This window comes from Lycorma delicatula, chromosome 12, assembly GCF_047948215.1.
Source record: "Lycorma delicatula isolate Av1 chromosome 12, ASM4794821v1, whole genome shotgun sequence".
Taxonomy (NCBI): domain Eukaryota; kingdom Metazoa; phylum Arthropoda; class Insecta; order Hemiptera; family Fulgoridae; genus Lycorma; species Lycorma delicatula.
The window spans coordinates 923,408-939,306 of NC_134466.1; the positions used below are offsets into that span (position 1 = coordinate 923,408).

The window sequence follows — 15,899 nt, forward strand, 5'->3', positions numbered from 1 at the left end:
TTTCACCAATAGAATATGTCCTGAAAGTTTTTCCGTTTCTTTGTGGGGCACCTGTATATATATATATATTTATTATATACGGTAAGGGAGAAGGAACAAGCTACTAACTTTGTAACTCCATATTTTACATCTCATTAAAGATACTTAAGCTAATAAAATAGCTTACAGCGAATACTGATGATGAAATCAAACTTTTTACTAATAATTTTTAAATATGTAAAATTAAATTGTACTTACTTGGCCATGTTGGTAATCTAACTAATGGATTAATTATAGGTAATCCCTTTCTACTTTTATTATCAGGTGTACGACTACCAACGCTGGTCGGAGTCGTAGCTTGGTCCAATGAATCACTATGCATTAATGAAGCACTAGATATTCTACGAGATGATAAAGGTGATGATTGCAACATTGAATACGGAGATGCAGCTGACACTATTAAAATAAACAACGTATAAATACTACTATTAATAATTATAATTTATAATTAAAATGTTATAAAATTAAATTCATATAGTAATAAAAACTACTCAAAATGTTTTTGACTTGACAAACAAAACAAGATTTTTCTGAAATTCTTTTTTTACTTTTCAATGTAATCGTCACCTTTCAATTCAATACATTTAGACCAACAACTTTCCATCTGTTTAATTACCCTCAGTGTAATCAATCAACTATTCAAAATAAATGGTTGTCTTATCATTTGAAGTTCATCCAACAACCCATTTCTTTACATTTGGAAAAAGAAAGTAATCGCCGAGAGCCAAATCTGATGTACAAGAAAGCTCTTTGAAGTGTATATTTTGCAGCAACAACCTGAAAAGTGTATGCAGGCTAGGTAAAAGTGTTTTTACTAGGTTGGCTATGAGCACCATACCAGGAGATGCCTTCAAAAAAAAGATAGCTGCAACTTTTCCAGCATGTGATATGGTTTTTTTTTTTCGTTGTACTTTTACATGCTCCCATCCAGTTTGGTATCTGGCGTGTAATGGTGAATCCGTATTTCATCTATTGTTATAAAATGTCAAAGAAACACACTTAACCGAATCACACAAGTCTAAACACTTTCAAGTAATGTTTAGTTATATGTATTTTAGGTTAACTGAAAACAAATGCAATACCAATCTACCAGAAAGCTTTCTCATACACAAATGATCATTTAAAATGTTCTGGAAACAGTCTATCAAAATGTTTGCAATGTTAGCAAGTCCGTGGTTTTCAGTCGACAATCATTCAATATGATGGCTTTGTAGATTTTTATGATGATTATAATTATAATAGTTTTGGACATCCCAAGCAATCACCCATGTTGAATGGATGAATGAACACATTGAAATTCAGCAGGCCCACTTTTTAATTATCAAAAACAAAGGTGAAGAATCCTTTAAAATGGAAATAACTTTTTTTTTATCTTCATTGGGATTGTATTAAAAAAAAATACTTTATAAGACTTTAAATTTTAATTCATCCATTTTTCAGAAAATGTCAAAAACTTGTTTTCATTATCACTAAACACACGCGTCTGAAAATTTGTAGCACGCCCTCTACAGGAATATACTTGACTAATACCTTAGTCATTTGGTCATACTTGCATGACCTCTGTGGTGTCAACAGCTGCTGTATAATACATAGATAGTATTAAATATTAATTGCAATTCAAGGTTATAATAGTTCATGAAAACAATAAGCCAAATTATAATAATAGTTAATTATAACTATAATTATAATTATAATAGTAGTTGATCCTTTTTGACCACAGATCAACCTGTCCTGATAAACTACTGTCAATTCAATCTTAAGTGCCAAAGTATACTATTAAATGTGAGGTTCGAATAAAATTTCAATGAAAATTAAACTTAGATGAATTTTTTTTATAAACTACTACGTTCAAATCATTTCCAGCTACCTATTAGGATAACAAGAATTTGAAATTTGCAGAAAAATGGACTTCATATCCACTCCCACAAAGTATTTAAAAAATAAGACATAACCCAATTTTTTTTGTGTTTTTGAACTATTTTTCGCCAAATACGAATCAAATAACAATTATATTCAAATTACATATACCTTTAATAAAAAATAATGTTAAAAATTATTTCCTCTTGAAATATATATTCTTATACAGCTCATGACATTTTCAGCTTTTTTTTCCAATTTTTTGTTTATTAATGTTTGGAATTTCACCCACAATGTTATTTAAACATTTCATCAAGTCTATGAATAGCGTTTTCAAATATTATAATTTTTAACTATTCCTAAAGAAAACTATCATTGACAACCCACAGGATAACATCTGTAAACATCTGCTGACAGTCTACTGAAGCCAAGCAATGACCAAAAATTTATTTGTAACAAGGTTATCATTTCATTAATGATATGATAAGATAGGTAGCGCTAGCTGTAATAAAGTTTGTGTCATTTTTTTCTCCTATCGCAGCATAAAATTGTTTGTATTATATCGTGATAAACTTCTTCACAATAGTTTAAAAAATAAAATATCTGGTGATTATAGATTTCACACAACACCAATTTTTTCAGTATAATGTTTGGTTTATGAAATTTTGAAAATTTTCACCGCTCCATATTCAGCAGATTTGATTTTTCAAATAGCCATCCAAATGAAACCAACCCTCATCGCTAAAATAAACGCAACCCGTTATTCACACTCCCGTTTTCACAATAAAATATTAAAACCAATGAGAACATTTTTTCACGGTCGGTTCTTTCAGTTCATACGACTATAGATACAGAAAGCATGCAATTTTTTTGTAACATTGAAAATCAATCTATGAAGATAACTTTCTAAAACATTTTCTGGATGAGCAAGTTAAATACTCTAACCCTGAATACAGAGTTGTCATCTGATAAATAAACGTAAGATTTACCTGAATATTATATGTTTAACTAATAACCTCCTCAATTCTAAGGATTACATCCTTTTTATAACACCCATTAGAAGACAATGAAAACAATACAAGAGTTCAAAATTATAATTTCACTAATATGATGGCTAAAAAATTACTTTTAATGCGATTTAAAAAAAAAATTCCAAAATTCTGTCTAATGTTTATTTCCCACACGTTTTTCAGAATTTAAATTTGAAGGATGTGGTGATGGGATATTTATGACTAGATAAGATTTTTTATGTTAGCCTATCAGCAGATTATAACACCATCTTACTGATCAAATTTATTAATTAATAACGGTTAATATTATTTAATTCTTATGTTCAGTTGAAAAATATAACATTTGCAGAGTAAATTATAATTTTAATTAAATATGAAAAACTACTGGGAAAACACACAGCAGACAAAATGTTTTTCTTTCCCATTCCTAGCAACCATCTATGTCGCTCCCAATTTAACTCACCTTAAGGCAAAATCCTTTACAAAATACCAGTTGATAACCGGTATCAACCGGTAAGAGATACCAGTTTTATAATAGATACCAGAAAATGTTTTAAGCTTTCTTTATTGACTTACAAGAAATTGATCGGGTAGATGAAGAAATTCGTTTTAAAAGTTTTGGAAACTTAAGAGAATTGGTTGGGATATCAACAGAAGCATTATTCTTGACAATTTTCAATAAGATCATGATAGTGAGCGTAGTGGCCAGCATTAGTGTTATTAGTAGCGGTATTAAAAGAAAGACAGACATAATATCAAATTAAACTAATGTGAATGTGTTTTGTTTTTATTTAACTCGTGCATTAAAAGTCACAATACAGTTTTCAATAAATTTTTTATAACTGGATCATTATACAGTATGTCCATAACAAAGGAATGGGGTTTTAAACGGTTATAGCACTGAAACAAAGAATTGTAGAGAGATGAACTGTACATTAAATGAAAGAGAAACAATCCAAGTTAATGTGTGAGAAAGCCAGCGAGCGCATGTGCATTGCGTTTCCAGTATATGCTAGCAGCACTTGCATGTAGTCTTCATGTTTGCGGTGCGGAGGAAGGTTGGAGTGTATTGTGACTTGCTATGTTTGAGTCGATCACATGTGAATACTGTTGTGTGTACAATGAAGGCCCTTCGCATGAAAATAACATTTAGCGATGGGACAAACAACTGAAAAAACAGGTAGTCTGCTGAAGCAAAGAAGTTCAGGACAGCCATCAAGTATCTAATGAAATGATTGAAGCAATGTAAACAAGTTTCTTGTGTAGCCTGAAGAAATCAGTACAGTTCTAGACAGTTGGATATTATTCTTTATTCTTTTTTTATTGTGAACAACTGCTCACAATGTGTTAAAAAGAGAGTTACGTTTCATTACATACAAAATTCAGGTGTTAAAACAACTTTATCCACAGGACAAAGTGAAATGGTTTTTTTTTGCTGTAGACAATCTGGATAGGTTAGAGCAGGATGATGATTTTTTTTTAACATGTTCATTTTCAGTGGTGAAGCAACTGGATGAGGACATCCAGGATAATGTTCATATATGGGATACTGAACCTCCAAATGCCATTACTGAACATAAGCATTCACTTTTTCATTGAAAAAATAAATGTGTGGTGCGCTATAGGATGAGACCGAGTTATTGGTCCCTTCTTTTCTGCTGAAAAACAATCATGAAGAACATCTTCCTGGATATGTAGTGCCCAAAATACCAGAAAATTCAATTTTCCAATTAGACGGAGCTCCTTCACATTTTGTCACAATGGTAGAGGGGATTTTCTTAAAACATTTCCTCAGCGATGGGTCGAACAAGAAGGATGGATTGTCTGGCTGTTGTGGTCTCTAGACCTTACCGCCATAGATTTCTATTTTTGGGGTCATGTAAAAACAAAAGCGTATTCCGTTCAAGTTCAAAATCTGGTCTGTTTAAAAAAAAGGATCACTGAAGCTGTTTCTTTTAACATATTGGATGTTCACTGCCATGTACGAGAAGAAACAGAATATCATTTTGACATCTGCAGGGACATATCGAAATTTACTGAACAGGTAAGAAACTTGGAGTGTTTTTCTTTGATTTAATATATCTCTACAATGCTTTTTTCTGAAGCTATAACAATTTAAAACACCACTATTATTTTATAGACACAACGCATATATATTTGTGCGGGCGCATATTTGTGTGCGAGTGTGTGTAAATATTAAACAGTTACACAAAGCAAAAAAACACAATTATCAGGTAATGAAAGTTCATTTTCTGGCATCACTGAAATGATTAAAACACCCTAGGTAAATATAAAACATAAAAAAAAAATAATTAAAAAACTGTAAATATTAAAATAAAGAATCTGTAAAAAATACTTACATTTACGGCAATAAACATAACTGAGTCTTCTGTCGTCAATAATATCATCCTGTTTATCATCAATATTATCAGCAGGTGGTGATGGTGGATTAATAATAACAGTTGGTCCGATCATTTCACTAGTAACAGTTTCACTTCTAGTCAACACGTGACGATGATGATGTAGTCGAACAAGCTCTTCATCATCTACTTCTGATGAAGCTAAACTAGGTCTTGGTGATAAATTAAAAGGTGATAAATTTTTATTAGATTCATAAATCTTAACGTTAATTAAATCAGGAAGTACATTACTACAGGAATCTCTAACTAAATCACTACTACCACATATTCCTATATTATCACTATCAGATGAATGTATCTGTATCTGAGGTATACTCAAATCATCCGTTATGTTTACACCGGTTACATATGAAGATGTATCTTTAATTTTAACTTCTGGTTCACAGTCTAACGGATCAAAATCAGGTCTTTGGTGACGACATTTAATCGAACGCCTTGCGATATCATTACCTTCAACAAAATGAGCGATACTACACTGCCTTCTAGTCGATTCATTTAATAATATACCAAGTTCATTAATTAAATCTTCATCATCTTCATCTTCAGGGGACGTTGAAATTAAGTTCGTTGCATCGACATCATTGTCAGGAACAGCAGGTTCTTCATGTTCTTGTGCCGGCGGTAAATGTTGTAGTTTCTGTTCAACTGTATCTGAGAATGAAAAATTATTTTTTAAATAGAAATTTAAAAATTATAAGAAATTACTTAAAATACACATACATGTAAATTAATAATATATATATATATATATATATTACATCCACAATAAATCATTTGTTGAAGCTCCTTTAAAAAACCTGAATAATATATCAGAATTTAAAAATTTACTATCAGATTAGTCATTGTTAAATTAGGCCAATCAAATTGTCTAAAATACCACATTTTTTTTGCCAAAATTAACTTCCGTTGGGTAAGACATGTAAGAAAAAAAAAATTCTGTAGAATTGAATCAAATACTTCTCCAATCTCTCATCTTTCTGCATAATTTTCAAAATGGCGCCCAAAGTTGGTGGAAAATAGTTTTTTCGTTTTAAAGAAAAACTAGACATTTTACAAATAAAAGTTTTAAATTAAAGTTGTAGTACATTGTGAAACCAAAATTTTAAACCCTGCCCGATGTCAATTGATCAATAAATAAATTAGTTATTACAAAAAAAACCGTTTTCTTCAATTATACACATCTTTAAAATGAAAAAAGAATTTTTGGCGAAACTTCAAGAATATGTATTCCTTGGTGAGTACAATAAGTACCTTTTTTGACGTTTGCAGAATATTCAATAGTTTGGAAGTTTCATCAAAAATTCTTTTTTCATTTTAAAGAAATGAATTGAAGAAAACTTTATTTTTAGCGGTTTTTTTTTGCAATAACTATTTTATTTGTTGGTCAATTGACATCAGGCAGAGCTTAAATCTTTTTTGTTTTCAAAAGTTTTACAACATTTATTTAAAACTTTTTTTGTAAAAATCTAGTTTTTCTTTAAAACGAAAAAACTGTTTTCCACCAGCTTTGGGCACGATTTTAAAAATGATGCAGAAAAATGAGAGGGTGGAAAAATAGATATTGAATTCTATGGAATTTTCCCTATTTTTTACATGTCTTACCTAACGGAAGTTAATTTTGGCACGTAAAAATCCAATTTGATTGGCCTAAATGTTAATCATGTTAATTAACAAATTAAAAATGTGAACATTTCCATGCAAATGCATTATGAAAAAAAATAAGAGATTCCTAATAAAAATCTTCACAAGTCCTGTATAACTGTAAAATACATCAACCATGATTTCATTAACAGTTGTAACACAGTTCAATTTTCAGGTAGTTAATCCCAGAAATGTAACTACTATTATTGACTAATGGGTGATGTATTTTACTGACTTATACAGTACCTGTCACCTATATCTAGTGTACAACGATCAAATACTAAAAACTGCTTGGAGATTATTAAAATTAACAACTTAAAAAGCTTGTAAAATCATGTATATTAGCTGTAATACATAAATTGAAGGTAAAAAATATAATCAAGGTGATATCATAGATGATTTAAAATACCGTTAGATTTTGAGAACATTAAGGCTGAAAGACTTATATAAGTTGGTCTGTAGCATTTATGAAACTGGGCAATTACCCTGTGATTTTATAAAATGTATTATAGTACCGCACCAAAGAAAGTAAATGCCCAATCATGGGAGCAATATAGAACATAGATCCTAGTAAGTCATGCATCAAAGATAATAACTAAAATTATGCAAAAGAGAATAGAAAAGAAAATAGAAGGGTTGTTAACAGAAGACCAATTGGATTTAGAAAGAGGGTAGGAACAAGAGAAGCAATTTAAGCATTGACGGAAGTAGTAGAGAAAGAACTGAAGAAAGGTAAAACTACTTTCATATCGCTTGTAGACCTGAAAAAACATTCGATTCTGTAAACTGGAGCGTTTTGTTCCATCTATTGAATTGGACAGGTATTAGCTACAAGGAATTATTTATAGCATTCATCAGAATGAAGTGGGAATAATTATCTATAGAAACAAAAAAAGAAGAAGCAAAAATTAAAAAAAGGAGTGCGACAGGGCTGTACATTGTCTCCAAATTTGTTCAACTTATATATACAAGAGGCCATTGATAGAGAGGAAATGTAGGTGTAAAAATTCAGGGAGAAAGAGTTGACGTGTTAAAGATTTGCAGACAATATAGCTGTAATTGCAGAAAGCGAAGAGGACTTGCAATGAATTTTAACTGTTATGGATAGGGTATGAAAGAAGAATTTCACATTTGCATTAACAGTTGTAAAACCAAAATACTAGTACGCACTAAGAACAGAACAATAAACAAACTGAAAGGTGAGACTATTCAGGAAGCATAAGAATTTTAATATTTGGGAAGTAAAATAACACGTGATGAAAGAAGCGACAAAGAAATAGCGAGTAGAACACAACAAGCAAAGAATACCTTTAACAAAAAGAAGAACCTTTTTACAGCAAATAATATAAGCCTTGAGTTGGGAAAACAATTACCGAGAAAATTTGTGTGGCGTATGGCATTGTATGGGAGTGAGTCGTGGACAACTGGAGATGACGAAAAGAGGAGACTTTTACCTTTCGAAATACGGGGTTACGGAAGGATGATGAAGATAAGTTATTTGGAAAAAGTGTCAAACGAGGAGAGTTATTGAAGAGAAAAGCTTTTTGAAACGATTAAAAAGGTGAAGAGCTCAATTAATAGGACACATTCTTAAGACACCAGGGTCTGGTTTATAGGGTTATAAGAGGACAGATGGAAGGGAAAAATTGTAGGGGAAGGTCTCAGTTGGAGTTCATAAAACAGAGAATTTACGATATGATATGTGATACTTATTGGGAGCTAAAGGTTGATAAACTAGAAGAGTGGAGAGCTGCTGCCAACCAGCCTAAGGGCTGTTAACCAAAAAAGAAGAAGGCTGAAGGAAAATATTACCTTGGGAAACTATTTATGTCACAATGATTGGAAAATTTTACATATTAAAACAAACAAAAATTACTTTTTAATGTAATGTTATTACTAATAGGTTGGAAGATAAATCACTTCAAATATATTTAAACTGTAGTATTATCTACTACAAACAATAGTAATGTTAATCGTACTTGAAGAATTTACAAGTTTTCAAATGCAACACAATATCATAAGCATATACTTAAACATAAACTAGCAGTTAAATAATTAAATTATACACAATACCAAATATTTAATAAACAGAAATATAATATGTTTAAATAGTTTCAATTTTAAGGAAAAAAAAATGGCATCACTTTAATCAGAGAAGTGCAATTAATTCTTTATTCTGGTCAGCATAATATGTGCAAAATAGCATTATAAAAAATACAGAGAAAGATATACTATTCCATGGAAAGAAAATAAACAATTGTTTAATCCTTATAGGCCACATAAAAGTTAGAATCAAATATTGTTTGAATCGGTAGCACAAGTCTAATTTTAACAATATGCCTAGAAGCAAGCCAACATGAAGTTTAAAAACTATCATACATGTTTTGTTGTTATATAACTGTTATTCATTTTGTTTGTCCACAAATAATTTTATTCTTAGATAAATAAACTTTTGATTCATATAATTTGATGATCTTTGTTTTAAAAGGCCTATAAAAAAATTTATATTTATTTTTTTACGTGACTTCTTTGCACATATTTGCAAAGAAGTTTGCACATATTTTTTTGGTCATCAGAGAATAAACTTCTTTGCCAAGTTTATTCTCTGATGACCAAAAAAAACCCATAATTTTTCAGCTGCTTCTGACCAATTTGTGTGAAGAAAGAAAATTACTTTTTTTTTTTTTAAACTGGTAATGAATCAAACACAGGTTTGAGCACAATTTTGAAAATAAGGTCTTTAAAGTGGAAAAATCAAATTCTCTCAGCCCCACCAAAAAAAGAACCACAGCAATGTCACGATGAACAGTTCTCTTTTTGTCTTATGTTTTGTTACTTTTCTAATTTACCAATTAAGAAACAATATAAAGTAATAAATATACTTTGTTAGAACATATAACAAATAAAGTTTCAAGTTCTGTGGCATTCGACTGGAAAAATCCACTAGCAAGTGCAGATTCTCTCTGATGATATGCCTACCTACACTTTATGAGGGAAAATATTTTGCGGTTCGAAAAACAACCGTATTCATCTAATCTCTCTCATTTTAACTTTTTTGTTTTTTCAAAAGATCATAAGGAAAAATAATTTAAAATATTGAAAAGAGAAAACAAAATGTAACAAAAAGGTTGATCAATATTTCTAAAAATGGTTACAGAAAATCACATGCTTTAAGTAATGGAATCAGTGCTGGGCAAGCGAAAAGCTTTGGATGGGACACTACTCTGGAAACAGTGACTAGTTTATAAATGTGGAATTCTAATAAATCTAATCTGGATACATTTTATATACCTTATAATAAAGGTTATAATTTATATGTGATTAAACAAATTTTTATGAATCGTATGCAATATTAACTGTCTGCACAACTACTAGTTAAAACCGGTTTTAATACTTCTCTGATCAAATTATAGCCATGAATCATGTTGAATAATGCCCGTTATCTGAAAATTTAAGATAAATATTAATCGAGTGATTTATAAAGATATTTTATCTCGCTAATTTATCAACATTTTATAGTACTTGTTTCTTAGCAGAGAAAGGAACTGACCAACACTTAACATAATAACTCTTAATCAATGACATCTTTATAATCGTTTGAAGGCTTTACATATTATCTTTTAGCAAAACCAATGGATATATAAAAGAATAGCCATTAGCCTTAAAATATTATAAATATACCTAATTATATAACAATTTGTTTATAACACTGATTAAATTTCCACAAAAAAACTTCATAATAATTCATTATTGAGGAGAATGAATGATGATGACGATGAAGAAGAAAGGTATGAAATTAAAGACATTGTCAGTCCCTTATGAGGAATTAAACACACAGAATCAGTTATAGAAGCCAGCATGTTGTCGACTACATGTACTGGTCCACCATTAGATAACATCACACAATACTAACTTGAAAAAAATTCTTATTAGTTGATAACCACTCCTATTTGAGAGATTTACGAGCTACCATTTGCTTACAGTCTGTCGATTATAACAACAGTTATAAGTTATTAAAAAAAAAAAATACAAGTGAACGTGAACATAAATTAAAAGATGTGTTACTAATCAATTAAATTAAACCTAAGAGCCATGCAAATTACAATTTTCAAGACAAACATAAATTACTGGCTAAATTAAGAAAAAAGCAAAAAAAAAATATTAATTACATTTAAAAAATGCTGTTGTATAACTGAAGCACTGTAAAATAATAATAAAGCATCTAATAGCAAGAAAATTTTTTAAATAATGACAGAATATACTAATTGCATGTATCTACGTAAACCTTCACACAAGTACACACAGACACATCATTAAAAAAACAAAAATAAATTAAATTATTCCCTTAACCAATAAAGATTTCTATTAATTCATCTGAATGAAGTAGCTATAGCTGTCATTTTTTAACTAATGATATACAAAAAATAATAGGAAAGTACCACATCTGATCCCTTCAATAATTGCATGCCGTAGGTTAGATAAGGATTCCCCAGCAAAAGAGTTGCAATATCAAATTAAGTGCATTCAACAGCTCATAGTTTCAAATATCCTGTGTGATTATCATTTACCAAAATATCGAAAAAAAAAAAAGTTATTCTATATTTATAAACATATAATATTTCAAAACAATGCTTTAATTTTTGGAATCAAGTTAACTTTGTTTAAAAAAAAAATGACAACGCTGCAAATTTATTTTTGGTTATCTAAAATTTTAATTTATGTAACCTATTCTTTAAATTAAAACAAAATAAATTAACTTAAAAAAAAAATAATAAATAATAAAAGAAACTTTAAAAAATATTAAAAACTAAAAATACAATACTTTTTCATTCTTATTTAAATTTTGATTTTTAGAACTCAGAACCATATTAATTACAAGCATTGTTAATTTGACACCGACTTCAAAAAGCTGAAATTTAATGATGAATAGAAAATTTATTATTTTTTAGTTATGGTAATTTTTTAAAGGAGATGCTTTTAATTTTTGTAAATTTTGTTTCAGATATGAATAGGCAAACAAAGTCTGAATGAAAAAACTTGCCTTCTCAAGAAATGCAAAGACAAGAAACATACTTCTTGGTACAAATAAGAAAATGAATTTAAAGTGAGCAGTGAGCAGTGCTGCTGAATATGAGCTCCTGTATTTCCTAGCTCCTAGAATGTATGATTCCTGTATTTCTCTGAAATGCAGTAATGTGTGTATGATTAAATATATGTACAAGGTCAATTATTATCCGCAATTTAGTTACATTTTACTTTATGTTGATAGTACTGTTGTGTTGGGTATGTGACGCATGCGTATTCTAATTGTTGTTATGTCTGTGCAGGTGATGGTGCTAGGTTAGTTCCATTATCGCTGCCCTGTCGTTAACCACAGCTGCTCTGCTTTCTGTTTGCACCAAAGAAGAGCAACATTCAGTGATCCTTTTTTTGTGGTCGGAAGGTGTATCAGGGGCCAAAATTCATCTAAGACTTTTGGTACAGTACAGGAACAGTGTGTTGCCGCAATGGAGTGCCTGCGAACGGATTGAAAAATTCAAAAATGGTCGCACAAGTGTTACGCACGACAAAGAAGCCGGATGACTGTTTCCCACCACAAATGAGGAAAACACTGAGCGTGCACGTGACATGGTTTTCTTAGACGGACGAGTAACTATTGATGAAGTGGAACATCATCTGCAAATTAGTCACGGTTCTGCCTACGAAAATATCCACAACAGACTTGGGTTTCATAAAGTCTGTGCAAGATGGGTCCCAAAACAACTCACACAGTTGCATAAACAAACGCGCTTGGACATATGCCAAATCACTATGAAAATAAACACGACATCTTCTTAGACAGAATCATCACCAGTGACGAAATACGGATCCTTCATCACAAGCTGGAGAGTAAACAGCAGAGTATGGAATGGAAACATGCAAATTCACCCTGCAAAAAAAAGTTCAAGACCCAGCCGTTCACAGGAAAACTGATGCTTATGGTTTTTTGGGACTCAGAAGGCCCAGTACTGGAACATTATGAGGAAAGGGGCACGACAATAAACAGTGCACGTTACAGTGACATGCTTACTGCCAAGCTGAAGCCTGCGATTCAAAGCGAACACCGAGGGCTGCTGTCGAAAGGTGTTGTTTTGTTGCACGGCAATGCCCGTCCACATACTCCTGCTCGGACTGCTGAAACGCTCCAGAAACTCGACTTTGAAGTACTGGTCGTCCTCCGTATAGTCCTGATCTTGCCCCTTCTGACTACCACTTGTTTGGTCCACTCAAAGAGGCATTAAGGGGCCATCGATTTACCTCGGACGAAACGGTGAAAGAAGCGGTGCATTCCTGGGTCGCAGCTCAATCGAAAACCCTCTTTTATGAGGGCATCAGGAAGCTTGTGCAACGATGGACAAGTGCATTGAAATGCAAGGGGACTATGTTGAAAAATAAAATAGGGGACTATGTATTGCAATAAAATTTATAAGTACATTGCGGATAATAATTGACTTATCCTTGTATATGATTTTATTTTACTAAAATAAAATCTAATTAAATATAAAGTGTAAAAAAAAAAGATGTAGAAACTTTAATGAATATGAGGTTAAGCTCTCTAGAATGTTATATTTTTCCAACTCATTTTCTTGAATTTGTTAACATATTTTCAATATCAGAATGACATTAAAATTAAGTATTCACCATAAATTTACAAAAATATAATTTTCCAAACATCACTACAAGAAAAAAAATTAAAAAGACCATCGTATTTTTTAAATGTATAATAAAATGGAACTTTTAATTTAAAACAATTTCATTCGTTAAAAAAAGTTATCTGGAAAAATTTACAACAGGTCAACCAAAGAAACTTCCTCTACAAAATAAGAAATATTTATCAAAATTGGTCCATTATATCTACACAGAATATGGTTTGAATATAGATTTAAAATAAAATAAAATCATATACATATTGAACTGAGAATCTCCTCCTCCATTTGTAAAATTAATTTAAAAAACATATATACAAAGCAGTTTTACAAAAGATTTTATGAAAATTTTTCAAAGAAATTTGACATGCTTTTTTTAAAATTAATACACATTAATATTTAAATACTCGACAAAATTGTACCACAACTTTGAGTATAGAAAACTTAATTTTTATTAATAACTAAGCGAATTTAGTCAAATTAGATTAGTAACGGTAAATATTTACAAGATAAATATAATAATTTAAAAAAGATATTCTTTGCCACGATGAATTTTTGAATATACTCATATATTTCAAAATAAGACATAAAACTTATACTCAAAATAAATCTTTTATAGGTTACAACTGTGTATATGATGATAAAGGTTCTCAATGAAAACCTAATTTAATTACTGAACAAATTATGAACAAGGCAAGTGATTTCAACCAGAGAGGCTCTGTCACTGATATGGTAATGAAGATAAATGGGATGACAATGAAGATTAGATCGAATAGACTTGAAAGCCACTGATTAGGTTACAGATATTAATCAGTCTTAGCCAGATCTGAATCAACAATCCTTGGAATAGAGAGTAAATAAATTTTCATTAAGAAATCTTGCCCTCTATACACAACATATCCTGATTTATAAACAATCATTTTTTTTAAGAGTATCATAGCCAAAGATTAGTTTTATATTAATACGAGGGTTATTTTTTTTCAAGGTCCGATCAGTCACAAAATTAAAACTACAGTGAAAATAAAAAATTTTTTATTTGTAACAAGTACTTACATAGTTACACTATTTCTCTACATAGTCACCACTTCGATTTAAACATTTGTCGTAGCGTGGTACCAACTTTCCAATACCCTCTTCATAGAACGGAGCTGCCGAACTTGAACTTCTTTAGTTTACTGAGAGAATGAGAATGCATCCACTGTTTGGATTGTTCTTTTGTTTCTTCAGTTTCGAAATGGATCCATGTTTCATCCCCTGTGACAATTTTGTTCAAAGAATCTTCTTCTTCATTGCGGTAGCGCTGGAGAAACGTTAGGGAGGCGTCCATTCTCATTGTTTTGTGATGGTCGGACAGCATCTTGGGAACCCATCTCGCACACAGTTTGCGGTAATGAAGTCTCTCACTCACAATGGTGTAGAGAGCTGACCTTGAGATTTCAGGAAAGGAATTACTCGATACAGAAATTGTGAACTGACGATTTTCTCGATTCGCCTCATCCACTCGCTCAACAAGATCATCGGTTGACACTCGCTTCCTTCCCTGACCGCCTGCATCATGAACATCTGTACTTCCTGCTTTAAAGTTCCTGCACCGCTGTCGCACTTTGCTGTCACTGATTGAAGTTTCACCATACACATTACTTATTCGTCTATGAATTTCAGCCGCATTACACCTCTCAGCCTGAAGAAATTGAATTACCACACGCGCTTCACGTTTGGCGGGAGATGCTATTGTTGATAACATGTTTACGTGCTAGCTGCGTGTTCAGAACTAAACGAAGTGATGCGGCGTGATTGAAGGCCATACTAGAGACACTGTGCAACACTTATGCACAAAGGTTCATCCGATTTTTGCAGGGGTTTTTATTCTGCGACCGATCGGACCTTGAAAAAAAAATAACCCTTGTACAATTAAACAAATGGTTATTTTTAATCTACTGGTGAAGAATAGAGAAAAAAATTACAGACAATAGTATATAACATTGCTATTCATATTAATATTTATAAAAGTATCATTTAATATAGTAATAAAACAGAACTCACAATCCGAAAGAAGCTTTTCCCTGTTTTAACTATTTTCAAGTTTAGTTTTTAATTATTTTACAATAAAAACAGTCTTAATTTTTAATCATTAACCTAAGAAAAAACAAATGCGTTTAACTTCTATTAGAAGGCAGGCATCTCTTTAACCATTTATGTTTTTTTGCAAAATATTTTCACCATATTATTAATATTTTATATTTATT

General features: G+C 30.9%; 1 protein-coding gene across 1 annotated transcript in view; it reads right to left on the reverse strand.

Moving 5' to 3' along the window:
• The window catches only part of LOC142333319 (diacylglycerol kinase eta), a 123,551-nt gene that overhangs the window by 32,767 nt on the left and 74,885 nt on the right, over positions 1-15,899 (reverse strand). The window contains exons 15-16 of the mRNA XM_075380340.1: positions 5,267-5,977; positions 238-435 (exon numbers count right to left, since the gene is read on the reverse strand). Coding sequence (XP_075236455.1) covers positions 238-435; positions 5,267-5,977 — 909 coding nt within the window. The remainder of the gene's footprint in view (positions 1-237; positions 436-5,266; positions 5,978-15,899) is intronic.